At 43.2% G+C, this 19,688-nt stretch overlaps 2 protein-coding genes across 4 annotated transcripts in view; one reads left to right on the top strand and one right to left on the bottom strand.

Annotated features, from left to right (window-relative positions):
• Positions 1-14,355, bottom strand: part of LOC308327452 (clathrin interactor 1-like) — a 24,798-nt gene extending 10,443 nt beyond the window's left edge. For 2 of the 3 annotated variants that reach the window (XM_080780959.1, XM_080780961.1), the window contains exons 1-8: positions 14,201-14,355; positions 6,779-6,883; positions 6,306-6,402; positions 5,749-5,857; positions 4,196-4,378; positions 3,801-3,839; positions 1,811-1,988; positions 647-878 (exon numbers count right to left, since the gene is read on the bottom strand). In XM_080780959.1, coding sequence (XP_080637085.1) covers positions 647-878; positions 1,811-1,988; positions 3,801-3,839; positions 4,196-4,378; positions 5,749-5,857; positions 6,306-6,402; positions 6,779-6,883; positions 14,201-14,241 — 984 coding nt within the window. In that variant the 5' untranslated portion in view covers positions 14,242-14,355. The remainder of the gene's footprint in view (positions 1-646; positions 879-1,810; positions 1,989-3,800; positions 3,840-4,195; positions 4,379-5,748; positions 5,858-6,305; positions 6,403-6,778; positions 6,884-14,200) is intronic. The other variant, XM_080780960.1, reaches the window with a different exon arrangement.
• A 3,925-nt stretch (positions 14,356-18,280) lies between these two features.
• Positions 18,281-19,177, top strand: LOC308327534 (putative divalent cation/proton antiporter TMEM165; the record flags this gene model as incomplete). The annotated part of the gene is made up of 1 exon (XM_080781055.1): positions 18,281-19,177. One exon carries the CDS (start codon positions 18,281-18,283, stop codon positions 19,175-19,177), a length of 897 nt encoding a protein of 298 aa, XP_080637181.1.
• Between the last annotated feature and the right edge of the window lie 511 nt (positions 19,178-19,688).

The following is a 19,688-nucleotide window of genomic DNA, read 5'->3' as shown; positions in this document are numbered from 1 at the left end:
AATGCACTGGGTACAAATCCGGAAATACTCCAACCCTTAACCCTAAACCTAACCTCTAAAGAATGCTCAGAAGATCTTATGATCCCATTACCCCATGGGTCATAAGATGTGTTCTCACGTTCACTTCTCTTAATTTCTTAAATTAACGCCCTACTTGTTCACACTACAGTGTCACACAAAAGCATCAAAAGTAGCAGATCCACTCAACTGCAGTCGAGCAACAGTTTTGGACATATGATGTTCCCATCTTCCCACTAAAGTTGTTCCGATACCGATACTGGTATCGGGTACTTGGGTCGATACCACCCTCAAGTACTCGTACTTGGTACTCGGAACTGGCCCCCGATACTCTGACCCGAGTACAAAAACATTTAATTGACACTAGGCTGAACGATCAATGCAACGGGAGCAAGAACATTTCGGAATTAGATATTTTTTCAAAATCGTTTCAGGCCATTATTATAGACTAAATTGTGGAAAATTGAACATTGCAGTGTCATTACAAGTACAAGGCATGACAATGAAATTAAATTGGAGGAAAAAGGGGGTAAAATAAGTGGTTATTAAACTAAAATAAAAAGCACTCGTATCGGGACCACTCTAGTTCCTTCCCACCGGACAGAGACCATACACTAGTTCCGTGTACCTTGTCCTCGGGGCTCCTGTCTCCAGTATAGTGCGCGGCGGCCCCCAGGTCCAGGGTCTTGCTGCCGCTGCCCCCTCCTCCTCCTCCTCCGCTGCGCTTGCGCGTGGTGGTGGTGGTGGTCTCCGTTGCCTGGGTGATCTGGATGCTCTTGGTGGTCACCGTCTCCTCCTCGTCCTTGAACTCCAGCTTGCCCAGGCGACCGTTCCTGGACACCCGGTCCTCCTCGCCGTCGCTGCTCACCGGCCGGCGACAGAACGGTAGATGGCGGTCAGGCAGGGTGTGGTGGACACTTTTTGTGACACCGTTTACTAAACGATGCACAAAAGGTGTTGCCAATCGGCTTACAGTGTAGAAAATGGACAGATATTGCCCCCTTTTGATGTATCATATTACATTTATATGATACATGATATCGTCTCTGTCGGGTGGAAACCTCATATTTCCAAAACTGTTACTTTTCAGGATTCAAGTTAAAAAATAGCAAAAGTATCAGATCGACAAGCTCAAAACGAGCTTCCAAGCTTGTAGATCTGCTACTTTTGAAGCTTGTGTTAAAATATGAGAGATAAGGGGCCCCATTTTCGCCAGCGCCTTATCCCTTATCCCAAAACTTCTTTGCCTTTTTACTATTTTCAAAAACATTTTCTATTTCTATATAATAGTTAGTTGTTAGAGTTGTAATACCTAGTTGAACAATTTTAAAATATTTTTCAAAATACCGGTAGTAAAAAAAATGAAAATGGGGCCCAAGATGTTTCTGTTTAGTTGTAATCCCGATTCCTAAGGCAATCCGTTAACCCCTTTTGGTGTTAGCTATTGAAAAATGTGTAGATCTGCTATTTTTGAAAATTTGAAGAAAGACTGACATAGAAACATAGCTTTTTCAGAAAACTGTCAGGATGTAGAACTTAAGACATTTTTAGATTTTGATCTCAGGTCAAAATGGGGTAAACGTTTTGCCACCTTCCATCATATGTGTGGGGTATTTATTTAGAGACTTGAGGGGTTTATTTCCCCCTTGTTTCCCACACATTTCTAACACTGTAGAGGGCATGAATGTCCTGTTTTATACTTGTTTATTCTGTGTGTATACCAGATGTGTGTGTGTGTGTGTTTATTCTTTGTGTATACCAGATGTGTGAGTGTGTGTGTGCGTGCGTGCACCTGATTCTGTCAGGGGAGTCATCTCTCTCCTTCTTCCTGAACTTGTTGATGGTGTCATCGATGGTGCTGCCTATCTTGTCACTGATCTCTCCCAGCTTCTCGCTGAAGGGGAACGCCCCTCTGCTCTTGTCCCAGTCCTCGTCCCACTTGGTACGGTCCAACTCACTACGCTCTCCAGCTGGCGCACACACACACACACACACACACACACACACACACACACACACACACACACGCACAGACAGACACACACGATGGTTGGCATTGCGTATCTCAATTTCCGTATGTGAAAGCACACCTTCAATTAACATTTTCAATTGGTTGACGCGTAGACCATATATACTGGCATTACACTAGCACACAGCACAACAAAGTATAAATCTTAATCCAAGATTGGCACTGCGGCTTAACTGATCTTGTTAATGATTCATCAAGACAAATAAACAATCTTGCATATTCTTATGAGAGCACACACACACACACACACACACACACACACACACACACACACACACGCAAGCACGCACGCACACTATAGTGCCATGCACTATACGTTTAAAGTCACAATTTTTAAATTACATTTAAATGGCAAAGCTACTACTTAAAGAAGTAGTTCAACCAAAAAACAAATAAATTTCTATCAATTGCACACCGTATGAAGCCTTGAATTCAAGTTTTTCTTTTGCATTCCTAAGCCAATAATTTGATGACCGGCGGAGTTGAAGACTTAAGTCACTCTGCAAACCATATCCGTCATAATCATGACGTAATCATGACATAATCATGTCATAATTGTGAAGTTGTGTCATGACTCATGACACAACTTCAGCCAGTTTTACGCACTTTCTCCATTTACAACAGATTTAAAATATAAAGTGCTCATCCCCGGACCACGGATATTACCATTCTGCTCGGGTGGGTACCTGTATCTTCTGTAGTGTTCAATAAAAAGCATTTTTATCCCATCAATGGCCATTTTCTCAGTTTTATCGCCTCATGCTTTTAACTACGCGCCCCTATCGGCTGGGAGAGGCAATGCACTCTGATACATTATAAGTAACCTTTTGAGAAAATGGCCACAGGATTAAAATTTGTTTTATTGAACAATACAATAAGGAAGATACTGGAACTTATACTCGCTCGAGCGGAATTGTAACATTCGTGGCCCTGGGGTGAGCACGTTATATTTGATATATAATGTAGACATATGTAGACATTAACGTTGTAGATGGAGAAATTGCAGTTTGAAGTTCCGCCATGACGCTTGTGATAGACGAGCGCCATTGTGAACCATGGCTAAAACTAGCTCTGGTCCATAGCATTAATGCTTCGATTCTGCGAATTTCTTTCCTGCATTAAGGCTATGGGACTTTCCCTATTAAATCTCAAATCAAAATCAGACCAGCCTCTCCTCTTTAGTGGAAATCTCACGAACGTTTGACCTACTCACCAATACAAACACGGGTTGTGTCAATAGAAAGCCTACTTTCCTTAGTGGACGCACTCTGAGCCCCCCACCACACGTATAAACGGTACTTTTTGGCCAAAAAGGGATATTTTTTCACCGGAGGAAAAATATCCTCTATGAGGCAGTTCTCTGGGCAATATCAGTAGAGGGCGCAGCGGAGTAACTAAAAATGTTTTTTTTTCTGGTGGAAACAAAATCCCTTTTTGGCCAAAAAGTACAGTTTATACGTGTGGTGGGGGGCTCAGAGTGCTTCCACTAAGGAAAGTAGTCTTTCTATTGACCCAACCCGCCTTTGTTTTGGTGAGTAGCAAAAACGTTCTTTTTATTTACACTAAAGAGTAGAGGCTGGTCTGCATTCATGCGAGCGGCGGAAGTTGAAAGTAACATAGCTCTAAGGCACGCATTAGAGCTATGGACCAGAGCTAGGCTAAAACACACACACACACACACACACACACACACACACACACACACACAGCCCCCCTCAAGGATCACCAAAAAGCCAAAGCTTCCATTCCATACCTGCCGACGTCGGCTCAGGACCGGGGTCCACTGGGGAAGCTACAGTAGGCATTAGATAACAAAAACATATTTTCTCTAAAACAGTTTTTCTTTCTCGTATGTTGCTATACAGTATATCAGTGGTGGCGGTGCTAAAACCTTTTCATGTCAAGGACCCCCAAAATTATATGTATTTGAGCACCGAACACCATCTCAAAATATTTTGTTCCAGGGAACACCAGAAGCAACAATTTGAGTTAAAGATGTTTGCTTTAAAAATGTATATATAGCTGTTCTAGTGCTGTTCTAAAGCATGTATGTTTTTTGTTTTTTTTTAAACCTTTAATTGTTGCCTATTATGTTTATAGCTGAGATGTGAAATGATCCCGGTTCCAACGGGTTAAGGAGGTGCTCACAGTTCTTGAAGCTGCCATTTCCTCCTCCTCCCTCCATGCTGTCCGAGGACACTCCGATGTATTTGTCTTTGTTCTTCTTGGCTTTCTTCCTCTCCTCTCTCAGTCTGTCGTCGTCCTGAGCAAACTCCACCATCTCCTTCACCTTCTGACGCACGTTGATGCCCTGGTCCTTACCGCTCTCGTCTGCATAATAGTAGGTGCACGCACACACACACGCACACGTTTGTATTACAGTGAGGTGAATAAAGTCCATCCAAGGCCAAAACAAACCTATTAACTTATTTGTATTGACTGTCCACATCGAACGGTGAATTATCAGCAGTCAAAGGACTTTTATTACCGATGATTAAAGTACAGTGCCCTTTGTCCTTTTGATAATTATGCTTTTATATTGTTTATGCAGTACTGTCAGTAAGACGCCTAAAAGGGCAAAATCGCACTGGCCATATATGGAGTGTGTCTTGAGTGTACATGGGTGTGATGAGGTCAGATCAACATATGGAATGTCAGAAAAGGTCAGCTCCATATATGGAGATCTAGGGGTGGCAGCGGGGGCAGTGTCTTGAATGTACAGGGTTTGATGAGCGCCCAGGTAGGGCCGGGCCTTAATTTTCTGGCCGGTTGAGAACTCTAGTTTTCGCCGGGTGCACAAATAACTTTGGGGCAGGCTCGTCTAGAGTTTAAATGGACAGGTATCAGTCAAAAGGGAGACATCGAAGAGGAAGGGTGGATGGGGAAGGATCAACATTATGGAATGTCAGAACACACACTGAAATGTTAAATTCCTCTGTCCGACAGCAACACAGTTCCCTAAAAGATGATCGTCCGTGCCAACTTCATTCCATTGACTGCAATAAAAGTATTTCTTCACGGCTGTCCTTTGACCGCTGATATTCAGTTTGACGTAGGACAGTTAATAAAAATGAAAACAATTACTTCATTACAGTATTCCATAATACGTTTGTTTTGGCCATATATATATATCTACTCCATAACCTTTTGCCACAGACATACGAAATGAGTAGGCCTAAATGGCCATAACAGAGTGTAGAAATAGAACCAAATGGACCCGTAGGGTCGACACATTTGTGGTCATATTGATGAGTTGGGGACTTGTTGACCTTGTGGAGAATATCAAGATAATATCTCTATCTGCCCGTGTGTGTGTGTGTGTGTGTGTGTGTGTGTGTGTGTGTGTGTGTGTGTGTGTGTGTGTGCGTGCGTGCGTGCGTTGTACATTGTTTTGTTGAATTAAAAAAAGAAATGCTTATAAAATATGTTTGTATAATCTTTTAATCTGTTTCTGTTTAATCTGATGTCTTTAAACCACTTTAATAGACCAGTGAACTGCATGTTTGTGTGGAATGTATCCTACTACCATTTATTATTGTACTATTATTATTATCATCAGCTTCAAAGTTATCATCATTATCAATTAGTTTATATTATTATCATCATCATCATCATCAATATGTTTCGGTTAATTATATAAATTTAAACTTAAAAGTTGCATATTTTACATGCTCAGTATAAGGGCTTATGACCAGTCTTACCGATATAGTGGTAGTTCTCTAGAGATCGGAGGTCATAGATGTGTTCTCTAGCGCTGGTCACCACCCGCTCTGAGCCGTTCCTGATCAGATAGGCCAAGAGGAGGAGAGCCTGGATACACAGACAGACAGACAGAGACATTGGAAAACATGCTCTACTTGTACGTTGACTAATGCAGATTGAGCAATAACCCATTTAGGACCGAGGTTGAATGTTGCTATATACTGTAGATAGCACCCTAAAAAGGGGTTCCCGTCCTGAATGGGATAATGTACCGGTAACTCTTTAGAGTGTAAAATGGTTAAAACCAAATGTAAAACCACATGGTTTCATTTCACACTCTCAGGAGTTAAACATCTATAAGGGTCATTTGGTTACCAACTCCATCATCATCAAGGACCACTGGTGTTCCCCTGGTTGAGAACCGCGGTTGTATAGAGAACCAGGGCGTACGAAGGTGTTGCTTGCTGAAAAGAGCCGATACAAAAGCTTTCCTAGACCAGCTCTGTCTCGGCAGGCAGGCAACACCAGGAGTTTAGGACATGAAGCTCCTGCATACCTTGTACACCCGTCTCCAGTTCTTCTTGTTGTCTTTCAGCATCCTGGTCCACAGCATGTTCATCACTTCTGGGAACTGCTCATACATGAAGGTAGACCTACACACACATGCACGCACAAACACACGAACACACCACCAAAGAACAACATCTTGTATCAAATATCAATATCATTTCATGATGAGAACCTTTTATTTTGCACAACCTGCTAAGATGGACAGGTGCATCGGAGTAATGAACGGGAAGAGTCCTGTGGACTAAAGAATATATATATAGCTAAATGCAGATACAGATACAGCGGTTGTAGTTGCTCAGACCTTCAAGCATATCTTTGATAACAACCTTGCAATTTAAAACATTTAAAAACTAATTGTGTGTAAGCTCACACCGGACTCACTTGGCTAACCCTCTGGTGTGTGTGTGTGTGTGTGTGTGTGTGTGTGTGTGTGTGTGTGTGTGTGTGTGTGTGTCTTACTTGGCTATTTCTCCCATCAGCTGTCCCGACGGCCCCCAGGGGTCATCATTGGTGGCCTCTCTAACCTTGGACTCAATCTCAGAGTAGTTCATCACCACATTAGTGCTGGAGACAGTGAGACACAAGACACACACACACAAAGTTTCGTCACAATTTTTAAATTACATTTAAATGGCAAAGCTACTATACTTTCTATCAATTACACATCCCATGAAGCCTTGAATTCATGTTTTTCTTTCTTTTTTTGCATTCCTAAGCCATTAATTTGATGACCGGCGGAGTCGAAGACTCAAAAGAGTCTCCATTGAGTCAGTCTGCAAAGTCCCTTTAAGCTAGAGTTGCACTGATTGTAGTAATACTGTAATACAGCAGCAGTGATGGTCCATTTATATAGCACTTTTATCCAAAGCGCTTTACATAGATTGTGACTGCACACTCACCCATTCACACACATGGCAGAGGAAACCATGAGAGGCACCAACCTGCACATCGGGAGCAATTAGGGGCTCAGAGTCTTGCTCAAGGACACTGCGACACAATCTGGGGGAGCCCGGTATCAAACTGGGAACCGAAACCGGTCACTCTACCGGCCACTGTGACTCTGCCCCTGAGCCACTGTGACTCTGCCCCTGAGCCACTGTGACTCTGCCCCTGAGCCACTGTGACTCTGCCCCTGAGCCACTGTGACTCTGCCCCTGAGCCACTGTGATTCTGCCCCTGAGCCACTGCCGCCCCATAGTAGTAATAACAAATTGTACATAAACGGTGAATGGTGAATTTACAGTAGTCTCATCATGTATCCATTCCAGACAATCAGAGATCTCCACCTACTGGGTATGGTGACATCCACGTAAATTAGCTCAACGAATCGCCTCAGCGGGTGGACAATATTATATCTGCATCGTAGAACCAATGTAAAGACTTTTGGTTCGGTCTTTCATAATGAATGGGATGGTAACAGGAGTGGTTTTCAAAGCAATGGGCATTAGGTTTATTACTGCTGCTTTCCTCCTTAAGTCCAACAGTCCCCAGACGCATCGGCAGGCAGAGATCACTGACCGTCTGGCTACACCAGACTATAGGAGCAGCACCACGCAATTGCATTAGATTGATCATTCATGTCAGTTGATGATTGATGTTCCCGCCGGTTCCCGGTCAGTAAGTCATGTTGGTGTGTTACGGCCAGGGCAGTGTCCCCCCCTGTGCCCCCTTCACACTCCACTGCTCACATAAGCAGGGTCATAACATAACCATGGTCATCATATTCTCAACAACAACAAAGAAAGAGAGGAGGGGGGGGCATGTACATGTACTGTACTCCTGTATGTCATGTACTGTGTATCAACACAAAACATATCAGGACCAGACAGTGAAGGACAGACACACACTCGGGCAGCGGTGGGACAAGTACTCCCAACTATTTACTTAACCCATTATTAAATAAGACCTTGTTTCCATTGGGGTCCTTTGTGCTCAATTCATCAAAAATTAAGTACAATTTTAAGTGCAGTACTTGAGTAAATATATACAGTAGCACTATGAAGCGTCACAGGACTGGAACACCAACAGAAGTATAAGGACAGACCAACTCTGAGGCAGGCCTGGCCCTGATTATCACATCTACACTTCACAAGGGCCTACCTACAACGACACCACACGCACGCACAGCTGTGAAGGAGACAAAGGTAGATGAGTGGGTGTGCATGAATGAAAGCAAGGTTAGGTGTGTGTGTGTGTGTGTGTGTGTGTGTGTGTGTGTGTGTGTGTGTGTGTAGGACAGAAAAAAAGAAAAAAAACACCAAGCACCCACGACTTCCTGGCCTCTTTGTTCTGCACGCTTGCTTGCTGATGCGTTTGTTCTGTGCACGTGTGTACTGTGTATACTATGTGTGTGTGCGTGCCCGCTGCAGTGCAGACCAGAAGGAACCCTAGGGGTCCTTAATTGAGGCAGTCCCAGGCGGTCCCCAGCTAAATGATATATAGGAACCAAATGGGTCTGTAACTCTGAGTGTACAAAATGGAACCAAATGGACCCGTTACCATTTGTACACTCTCAGAGTTAAATTCACTATGATTTTACAATATACATTGGGGGTCCCAGAGATAAGAAATGCCATTAAACAGGGGACCGCAGCCTAATTCAGGTCAAACTGGGGGTCCTTGAAACGAAAATGGTTGAAAATCACTGCTAGAGCTGCAACATTAACAATCTTCTCTTATGGGGGTCCGTGGCATATATTTTCAAATGGGGGGTCTGCAGGCTAATTAGTGTCAATATGGGGGTCCTTGACATGAAAAGGTTTGGGAATCACTGCTCTAGCAAACACAGCATCAGTGATTAAAGCTGCTCTTCTCTCCCCTTATCGCTTATGGAGGGTCCCCAGATGACAGTGAAGTGGCAATTTAAGAACGAGAAAAAGAAGGGAAAGAATTGCACCATTATTGCATCAAAAGCAATCAACAAACCATACTATAAAAACTGGTCAAAAGATTGCCCAGATTCTCAAATAATATAAGAAAGAGGATCTACGATCTACCAGCTCAGTAGATCTGCTATTTTCACAATATGTATCTGTGGAAACAAAATGTAATGCCTCAACTCCTACATTCCAAGTGCTTGTCAGGGTGGGGGGCCCAGTTGAAATATGATCATTATGGGAGGTCCCCAGTTCAAATGATTATTTTCAAACATTTTGAAAAAATGTAGATTGGCGAAAACCCCAAGGCTTAGCTTCCACTGGCAGCCCTGCTCACATAGACATTAGACACATAAAGAGTCTATTCACCACATCTGACCAAGCATGACAGCCGTGCCCGATGCCTCGTATCGGTTACCCCACCTGGGCTGTTGGATGGATCTGTGTGCTCAATTCACGTCCGCCTTGTCTCATATCTCTTAATGACTGGTCTGTGTACTAGTGTGTATATAGGCTCTATGCACAATTGCACATACGCCATTTTGGAAATAACTCGTCCTACTTCCGGGCCTCTTCCGACTTCCTTCACAGGTGTTACCGATGATACTAATTAAGGCTCTGTTCCATTCTGGTCAAACAGAGTCAGAGGCTCACTGGAAACACTGCTACACCGGTGGGTCTCAAAGTGTCCTTCCAAATGGCCCTGTGTGGGTATGCAACTCAGAGAGTGTACAAATGGAACCAAATGGACTTGGTTCTATTTGTACACACTCAGAGTTATGAGGGTCTGTGTCAGTGAAATTGAAGTTTGAGAACCACTGTACACTAAATGGAACCCAAATCTTACTTTAATGTTTAGGACACAAGAAACACTTTCCTGGGGTTTTTGTGTGTAATGTGTATTTACAGTCTAGATATTTTAGTCATGACGCCAGGTTCATGACCAAACTTTGTCATGAAAATGTGGTCTGACTTCCTTCTTGGACTACAAGTCACACCTCCACGCAGCCTCCCCCCTCTCCACAAGGATGTGCACCAAGGCATTATGGGACTTCAGCAATCCAGACAAAACACACAGACTACATCATTTTTCTGGCCATATGGTGCAAATTTGAAATTGTGCTACTGTTATCTACTACAAATAAAATACTATTCACATTGTGTGACAAAGTCAAAGTCAAAGTCAAAGTCGTGGGTCCCATTTTTACAGTCTTTGGTACAGTATGACCCCGGCCGGGGATCGAACCCCAACCTCCCAGTTTCTCTAACCACAAGGCCACTGAGCTGACCGCAGTTTCTTCCAGCAGAAAGTCTTAAAGTGGCCTCCCTTTATCCGCCACGAAGGATGCGTACAATCACAATGCATTATGGTAATATGGTATGCTTTATGCTAGTGCAGCACTAAAGTGGTTCAAAACACATGTTATGCTGACAACACACATCATAACGTGCTGCGAGCTTCTAGATCGGCTATTTTTCTCGTATGACGGTGTCAGGCTTAAGTGGTACTGTATGTGAAAGTTTAATATCATTTTATAACACATTGGCAATTGGCATAGTATAAGATCAACCACAACCTTTGGCTATTCATAGAGAACTGTTGGGGCCAATAACATAATTTCTGCTTATACGTTTCTAGATGATACTAGCGAAACAATGTGTACTGTATATAACAGATTGTTGGCAGGAATGATTAATTAAGAAGATGGCAAGATGCGCAGCAAAAGAATAGCAATAAATACATAAATACTTCATACTAAATTCTATCTGTATTGTCCTGGCTGTGACACATGATGTTTCGTAAAGTAAGTGCACAGTGCAGTCCATATGGTAACAGCAGTTCATTGTGATTCAGTGAATATAAATATCAAGAGACGCTGGCACAATTAATACAAGAAACAGTGGATTAATTGTAATCCCATTAAGATTAGCAGTGAATCAGATTAAAAAGATGATTATCAGACAGATAGACAGACAATATCAATATTTAGGTATTGGCAAAATAAAATGACATTAAGTTTGTCCGTGTCGCCCTGCCTACTGCACTGTGCTGTTACAGTACAAGTGCTTTTATTCAGCAACATTGTGTTCAATGACCAAAATAATAGAAACTGCATTAACAACAAAGTCTAAAAGTCAGTGTGAAACTGTGAACCTTAGTCAACCTCCATGCAGATCACAGTTACAGTACAGTACAGTACAGTACAGTACACATATACAACACGTATCAAAGGCTCAGGCTCTTCTATAAGATAATGTTGATAGTAAACACCAGTGGGATACTGGTTTATGTTTGTAGTATGGTTGAATTGGCTGACATGGAGGACAATAATTCTATTTCTGATCCGAATAACTCAATATCAATAGTGTAATGATAATTAAATACATTGTGATGACTGATGACAATATCAATTTCCATTCAAACAACAGTGGGTCAAGCATTTAGGCTACACCTCAAGAATGACGGAGAGACTGTAAATGGCCAAGAGACATAGCATCAGCTACTCAAAGACTTGTCTGTCTCTCCCTTTAACCACAACATATTCTGTTAAAATAAAGGCTCTGCCTTGAGTTGCTTAAATTAAAAGAAGAAGCCGTTTCCCACTGAAAGTGCTTTGAAGACGCCACAAGGCACCCTTGGGCCCCTCCTATCTTGATGTGCTGCCAGCCATACCAACAACAATACAGAACCAACACAGCAGGATCTCAAAAAGCCAGTGATCAAAGACACCACACGACAGAGACTCAAAGGCGTTGTTGTGACGGTTGTGCTGTGTCTGAACACTGAACTGAAATGCTGTGGTGATGTTGACCCTGTGTCCTCCGCTATAGCTGTCAGGGAGCTCGTTTTGGTTTTGTCTGGGCCAGATGTTGTAAGAGAGAGAGGTAAAACCCCAGTGGTCACACAGTGCAGAGAGAAAGAAGATCTCGACACATCTAGAGCTGCATTATCCAATATTTCCTGAGAAATTATTCTTATACTTTGTTTAAAGATGTACTATCAACACATCGACATGAACTTACTCAAGTCTAGTCCAACCCATTTAGACCGTCTGCAGCTGGGGCAGTGTTACTTGATCTATGAAGCCAGGAATGTGTGCACGTACGCCTCGTTGTATAGTTTTGTAGTCTTTTTCGATACTTTTCCGGATTCAATTCAGTTTCTCAAAAAGACCTCAGGTTTTAAGGTGTCTTTCATAAAACCTTTATTCTAAATCGGATTCGGCCTCAGGACTAAATGCGCTAATTATTAATTAACCAGCTCTATTTTATACTTGCACAACACCGACGTGCAACATTTTCGGAAGTGGCAGATCTACAAGCTCACGACCGTTCAAATCGCTATGCGTTGTCACTTGTGAGCAAGTACATCTGCTATTTCCACTTTGTAACCTAAAGTAGCCTACAAAACGTCAATTACAACCGAAAATATTGTGTAATCTTATATTATTTGGCCCTGCACCATCTCATTTCATGGGAATTTTGAGATTATAAGAGACATGTTCCCGATTTATTTCTGATATTACCATACGCAATAGGGAATTAGGCATAGACATATTTATGTTTCTATTGCCATGCATGGTTTTAAATGCTGAATAAAGTGATCTGAACTTTTCCTGACAGTTCTAGCTGTTCTATTACTTGCCTATTATTTGTTATTACTGATGATCATTTATCAAAAATCTCATTCAATCAATATTCATCACAATATCAATATTTAGTTATTGGTAAACAATGTGTCCATGTCGCCCTGCACTGTGCCGTTACAGTACAAGTGCTTTTGTTCAGTAACATTGTGTTCAATGACAAAATAATAGAAACTGCATTAACAACCAAGTCTAAAAGCCAGTGTGAACCTTATTCAGCCTCCATGGAGATCACAGTTACAGTACACTATTACAACACAGATCAAAGGGTCCTCAGGATCTTCTATAAGCTAATGTTTATAGTAAACACCAGCCAGATACTGGTTCATGTTTGTAGTATGGTTGACTTGGCTGACTTGGCTGACATGGAGGACACAATCAAATAATTATATTTCTGAACATATCTCAATATCAATATTGTAACGATAAAATGGATAAATACATTGTGATGACTGATGAAGTCATATCACGATATGGACAATGTCAATAATATTGATATATTGCACTATATTGTATCCTGGATGTAACCATGAGGTCCCAAATCACTACATTGTGTCCATGGTTAATGGTAATGTTCACAAAACCATAAAAACACAGTGGGGTGGGACAGATGGATGGACAGGCAGACAGGGCGTGATGCCTCTCTGCACCAACAGACAGGGCAAGTGTTTGCACTTTGCACTATGCTAGTGGAATTAGCCTGCTCCCTGCTCGCAGCATCCAGTGCTTGCCTTGCATCCCTATGGTTGGTGTGATGGTCAAAGAATGATGAGCTGTGTTTTTTGTGTTACCATAGTAACGTTAGTGCGTGAACAGTAGTGTCCCTCCCGGTGTAGGCTACTACTACACGAAGCTACCAGTCCTAAAGAGTACTACATCAGCAACAATGCATTGTGTCCATGTATGAAACACAGCCTAGCCTATAGCACTGTGCTAGCTTTACGAGCTAATAACAGCTGAGCTGAGAGGCTGCGTCTGACGTAAAACAGCACCGCGGCCCGTTTGGAGATGCTGGGTGCCATAGCCCGGGAGGGACGGTTGGTTAAACACAGAGACAGTGTTTCCAAATAGTTCTGGTCGGTTCTGAACTTCTGGTTAAACATAACCAGCAGAAAACATGTTTTTTTTTAACGTTAATTATTTTTCACAGCGTTTCTTGCCACACAACAAACAAACTTATTGCATCTGTGTAATCCCCACACAGACTCTCCTTCTGCTATGACAACCATATTTTGGCCAATCACGCCGCGACCGTCTCTCCGGGCTATGGGACGTAAAGATCTACTCCAGCTGAGCTTCAGCCAGCCAGGCTAGCAGGGTTAGCCGCTCACACTGAATCGTGAACCGTTATTACTCACGCTTTATCAACCAGTTCTCTGACTTTCCACATGTTTAGCATGTCACCCGCACGCAACCGCGGGCCCCTGCGTCGATACCGCGTCGCCCCGCGTCTCCAGGCCGGCTCCAGGTGCAGCAGAGACGGTCTGAGAACACTAGCTTCCTCCCTGCCAGTGCCTCCTCCACTGACGGGGTGGTGATGATGGTGATGGTGATGATGGTGGTGGTGGTGGTGATGAGGAGCTGCTGCAGCTGCTGCTGCTGCTGCTAATGGGTTTGGACCGGCCCCTGTTGCCCAGGCAACTCTACGTCACGGATGCGTAGAAGATGGGCTGAGAGAGGAGAGTAGAATAGAATATGACAATAGAATAGAACGGGGGGAAATCACACCCGTGTGAAGTGAGGGGCGCTCTTATCATCGTACATGCCATGGTAGTTCTACATCAAACAAATCTAAGGAATTTCATATTTGTGTAGGACGAAAATAGCAGATTTGCTTGTCCACATATGACGTAAATGATCCATTCATTGTCAATGGGAATTCAATGTTTGTGTAAGACCAAAATCTACACTAATATAGTACAAAAAGTGAGGGGCGCTCTTATCATCATACACTCATCATACATCACATTCCGTGCTCAGCCAATCAAATCATCATGATGTGTGGTACACACAAACACACAAAGCTGGGCATATAGGAGGGACTATAGCGTGCCTCAAATATAATAGAATTTAGAATAGAAGGTATTTAGGGGTGCAACAGTTAATCAGTTAATCAAACTATAATCAATTCTAAACTATTATAAAAGAATCATCAATAATTGACAATACAATAATCAATTAATAATCGAACTCTTGGAAAGCCTGGTGACGCAAGGTTAATTGATCACTTTTGTCATTATAGAGAAATGTTTAAGATTCATGCTATTTTCACTATTTTTGACAACACCACTGTGAAATAATGCTTAAGAGGTACATTTCTTCATTAATATATAAAAATGCATGCTTCTCAATTATTTGTTTAAACACATAGCCTTTTCTTGTTTTATTACAAACTCTTTTGTCCTTTTTTGTTTCTTTTTTTAAGTGGTATAGGTTAGATTTTAGTGCCATAAGGCTGTACAATTTGTCTTGTGGATTTTCAGCCGGCCACCAAGTATGATAATGAGCCTGTAAAGGTTTGTTCTGCAATCTTGTTCAGTCAGTATAGTCACCCCGATGAAGGCATTGTTGCTGCAGGTGCATTTTATATTCTTTCCACAAGAGAGCCTTGATCTCATCCATTTTTGCATCAACCAGTTAAGACATATAACTTGTTAGGGATTTTTACTCTAGCCATTTTTACTCAAACAGATGCGCAGTAATTGATAGATTTATCGCTAAGACAATAGAATGTTAGTATTTTGTTAATCATTAGCCTAATTTCTTTCTGCATGGGGGAGAATCTACATTTGTCCAACATTCTGAGCTATGTCTCACCAAGGTCTTTGAAAGGTATTACCGATTTACCGCATCATATTATCAACATATTATATATGTTACACTTATGTCCTACCACAGTAATCAGTCAAGATGCAATTCCAAAATCTCTGTACACATTTTGCACTTTAATTACTACCGGTAATTACTGCTCAGTACTTTTGTATTAGTCTACCTACTTGTCTGTCTTGAAGATAATTGTTTTCATTTTTCCAATTGTTATGTCCAAGACAGACTTAGTTTTTCCTTTTTGTATTTGCTCTGTTATGTTCACAAACAAATGAAGGCAGTGGCACACACCTATTCCCACATTTTAACCACGGATTAAGTATCGTGAGGGATGCGTTAAAACGACCGGATAAAGGTTGGTGAGGGATGCGTTAAAATTACCGGATTAAGGTTGGTGAGGGATGTGTTAAAACGACCGGATTATGGTTGGTGAGGGATGCGCAAAAAAACCCGACCGGATTAAGGTTGGTGAGGGATGCGTTAAAATGACCGGATTAAGGTTGTCGAGGGATGCGCTGCTCCATGCTTGCGGTTATGGTTAGGTTAGGGTTTGAGGTAGGTTGTCGTTCGGCACCAATGGTATGTCTGAACTAAAGCATGCACCCGTTAGCAGCATGCCGCCCCTCGCCTTTATCCTGGTTTTATAGGGTGAGTGATCTCTCCACGTTTTGGGGGTCCATGGCCTAATTCATACCAAACTGTATAAGGGTCCTTGACAACTAGAATGAATTAGATTGAATTTAGAATTTATTTTTATATTTATTGAGCATAGATATATGAAGCATATTGCCATTATACATTCCCTGTAACATTAACATTTTAGTTAATTAAGCAAAATAGAATTACAGAGAATGAATTTAGACCCCATGCAGGTGGATCTAGAACCAGAGCCTACAGGTGGATGCTGGGGAGGGATACCGGAGAACTCGCCAGTTTACAGACTCGCCGCTGTTTAGTGCATTTTAGTTTTACTTCACCTTCATTTAAATTGCATTGAATTGAGAGAGAGGATAGTTGTTTAGAGTTTACACTAGATGCTAAAAGTTTAAACACCAAAGTACCGAAACAATGTAATTCATTAGTAAACAATATCCTGAATTTGTTATAGGCCTACTATCATTGGTATTCACATAGTCAACTTTTTATCATTATCTAGCTGACCATTTAATTGCACAAAAGAATTTGACCACTTTGGAAATGAACTATAACATCTGTGGGTTTGACATACTACACTGATGAAGACAGCATGTCAGTATAACGATGAAGACATAGATGAAGAAGCTCTCCGGATACCCTGGGCCTGGGGAGGGGGTGGGATTTACAAAAACTTCATGAGCAGCAGGTTATCAGCAAGCGGGCAGGGAGGCAGCAGCAGCGACGCACGTCCGCACAGCAGGACGGAAGCCAGGAATGAGCAGGTAGGCAGAGAAGTTTAAATAGCCGCTCTGATCAGGTAAAGAGTGCATGAGACTAGTCATCTGATCAGGTAGGCGTGCTCACGAGTTGTCTGCCTGAAATGAGCATTTGTGCCTGTCGTAGACATGCGCAGAGCAAGTTCTGTCAGGGAACCTCAGTGCAGTTTCTGCCGGCCGTTAATTGGGCAACCTCAGCATCACACTCTCATTCACATGATTCACTCAGCCAATCACACACTCACTCCATCTTCATACCGGCTACTTTAACCGGAGGTTTGCATTCCTCTGCCTGCTTGCTCACCCACCTCCACCCGAGCTACCACCTGTCGTTTTGGATCTACTGTTTCGGTACGGGGGATTCGGAGTCCCTATGGCCGGGACTGATGAGCTTGATCTGAGTACCTAAAAAGCAGATCCAATACATCGCCAAACCATAATAAATATACTGCATTGCTCATCTATATTCAATAAATATATATTACATCATTCTTGAGTTGTCTGACTGAACTAGCTACGCAGGCTGCGCATCATAAGTAGAACCAATACCATACAGGTGAGCTGTGATATCCTGGGGTTATTATATATATATCCACAGACAGTGGAGATATCATATGAGCCATATCTGCAGAGCTGCTATCTACAACACTGGATCTCCCTCATGGGAGCAATAAAGGTCTATCTATCTACTTGAACCTTTAACCAATAACTAAATAAACTAGAAAGATGCAATCCTGGGGACTTGCGAGTGTGGTTGCCTATAAAGAATATTGTCCAATCAGAAGAGGGCAGGATATATATATACATATTGTGATGTCATCGTATATTGTCCAATTATATATATATATATACAGTATAGTTGCGGTGTGCCATTAAGCGTAGATTTACACCACAGCACTGATTAGCTACAACTGGCTTACAGGACACATCAATAACAATAGTCTATCGGCAACCACACTAATAACAAATCCCCCAAATGAAATTCCCTCCAGTTGGCTTGGCCCAGTGACATCAGCAATGACGTTACCAAGCTTATATAAGCGGAGATGCAAAAGTATTAATTTACTTCTCTAATATCAATTTAGTCAATTAAATCACCATTATTCACATGAGAGAGTTTCAAATTATTAAAAGGCAGACCCGGTTGATCCTCTGATCTGTGAGAGGTTTGCGTGGATCCGTGTTGCTTTCTTGTCGGACATGCCTCTCATGGGAGACGGATGTCCCGTTAGAGGTGTGTTCCGTGTCCTGGTGCTGCTTCTGGTCGTCGTTGCGTTGCAGGCCACTGTCGGATCGACCGCGGCTATTCGCAGAAACCGAGAGGAACACGCACCGCTCACAGCACAGCAGCCCCAACCTGCAGACAGAACCCTGAGTGGAGAAGACGCCCTGGGCGAAGGGAACCTGGGCTTTCTCCACGCCTTAGTGGCGGCCCTCTCGGTCATCGTAGTCTCGGAGCTGGGAGACCGGACGTTCTTCATCGCCGCCATCATGGCCATGAGCTACAACCGGCTCACGGTGCTGGCGGGAGCCATGCTGGCGCTGGGCCTCATGACATGCCTGTCGGTGCTGCTGGGATACGCCACCATCATCGTCCCCCGGGTCTACACCTACTACGTCTCCACGGCGCTGTTCGCCGTCTTCGGCGTGCGGATGCTGCGAGAGGGCCTGAGGATGAGCGGCGACGAGGGGCAGGAGGAGCTGGCCGAGGTGCAGGCGGAGATCAGGAAAAAGGACCGGGAGCTCCAGCGGACCATGCACGGGGACGGGGCGACAGACGCGGGCGCCGCTCCGCCTCAGGGCAAGTGGCGCGGCTTCATATCGCCCGTGTTCGTCCAGGCGTTCACCCTCACCTTCCTGGCGGAGTGGGGCGATCGCTCCCAGCTCACCACCATCATGCTAGCCGCCACCAAACATCCCGTTGGCGTGGCGGCGGGCGGTACGCTTGGACACTGTCTGTGCACGGGACTGGCTGTGATTGGAGGGAGAATGGTGGCCAAGAGGATCTCTGCCAGGACCGTTACGATCATCGGTGGGATCGTTTTCCTGGTCTTTGCCATCTCTTCCATTTTCATCAAGCTGGATTTTGACACTTGATTTGGATTCTGGTCAGTGTGACACCATGTGGTAAAGATGGGCTCTAACGTAAACGTAATCAATATAAACCCTTAATTGACGAGTATACTCGTCAATGGCAGTGAATGTAGAAAACACAAGATCCTCAGGGCTGCCCCTTTCTAAACTCTGCACACGCACGGTTCCAGCCGACCCTGACGTAACCAGGTTGGCCGTGCATTCCCAACTTGCATCGCTCCTGACTTATACATCGTTCCCAACTTCCGCGGTCCCTGACTGAGTAGTCAAGTGTTGTTTTTTGTTTTGTTTTTTGACATTTTATGAAAGGTTTTTAACATAATATGACTAAGGGTGTGGAAGTGCATGCATGTATGCGTGAGTGCACAGCGACAGGGCTAGAGTCTGTCTGTGGAGCAAGCAGAGGGCCTGCTCTTCCTCATTACATTGATCTAATACAGGGGTCTCCGAATTACTGTGGGGGACCCCCAGATTAGCTTAATGTGCAACATTGTTTTCTCACTCAATAGTCATC

Source organism: Protomyctophum bolini (assembly GCF_963924005.1).
Source record: "Protomyctophum bolini genome assembly, chromosome: 13".
Lineage (NCBI taxonomy): Eukaryota > Metazoa > Chordata > Actinopteri > Myctophiformes > Myctophidae > Protomyctophum > Protomyctophum bolini.
The sequence above is the reverse complement of the archived record's forward strand: the minus strand, read 5'-3'. Positions and strand labels throughout refer to the sequence as shown.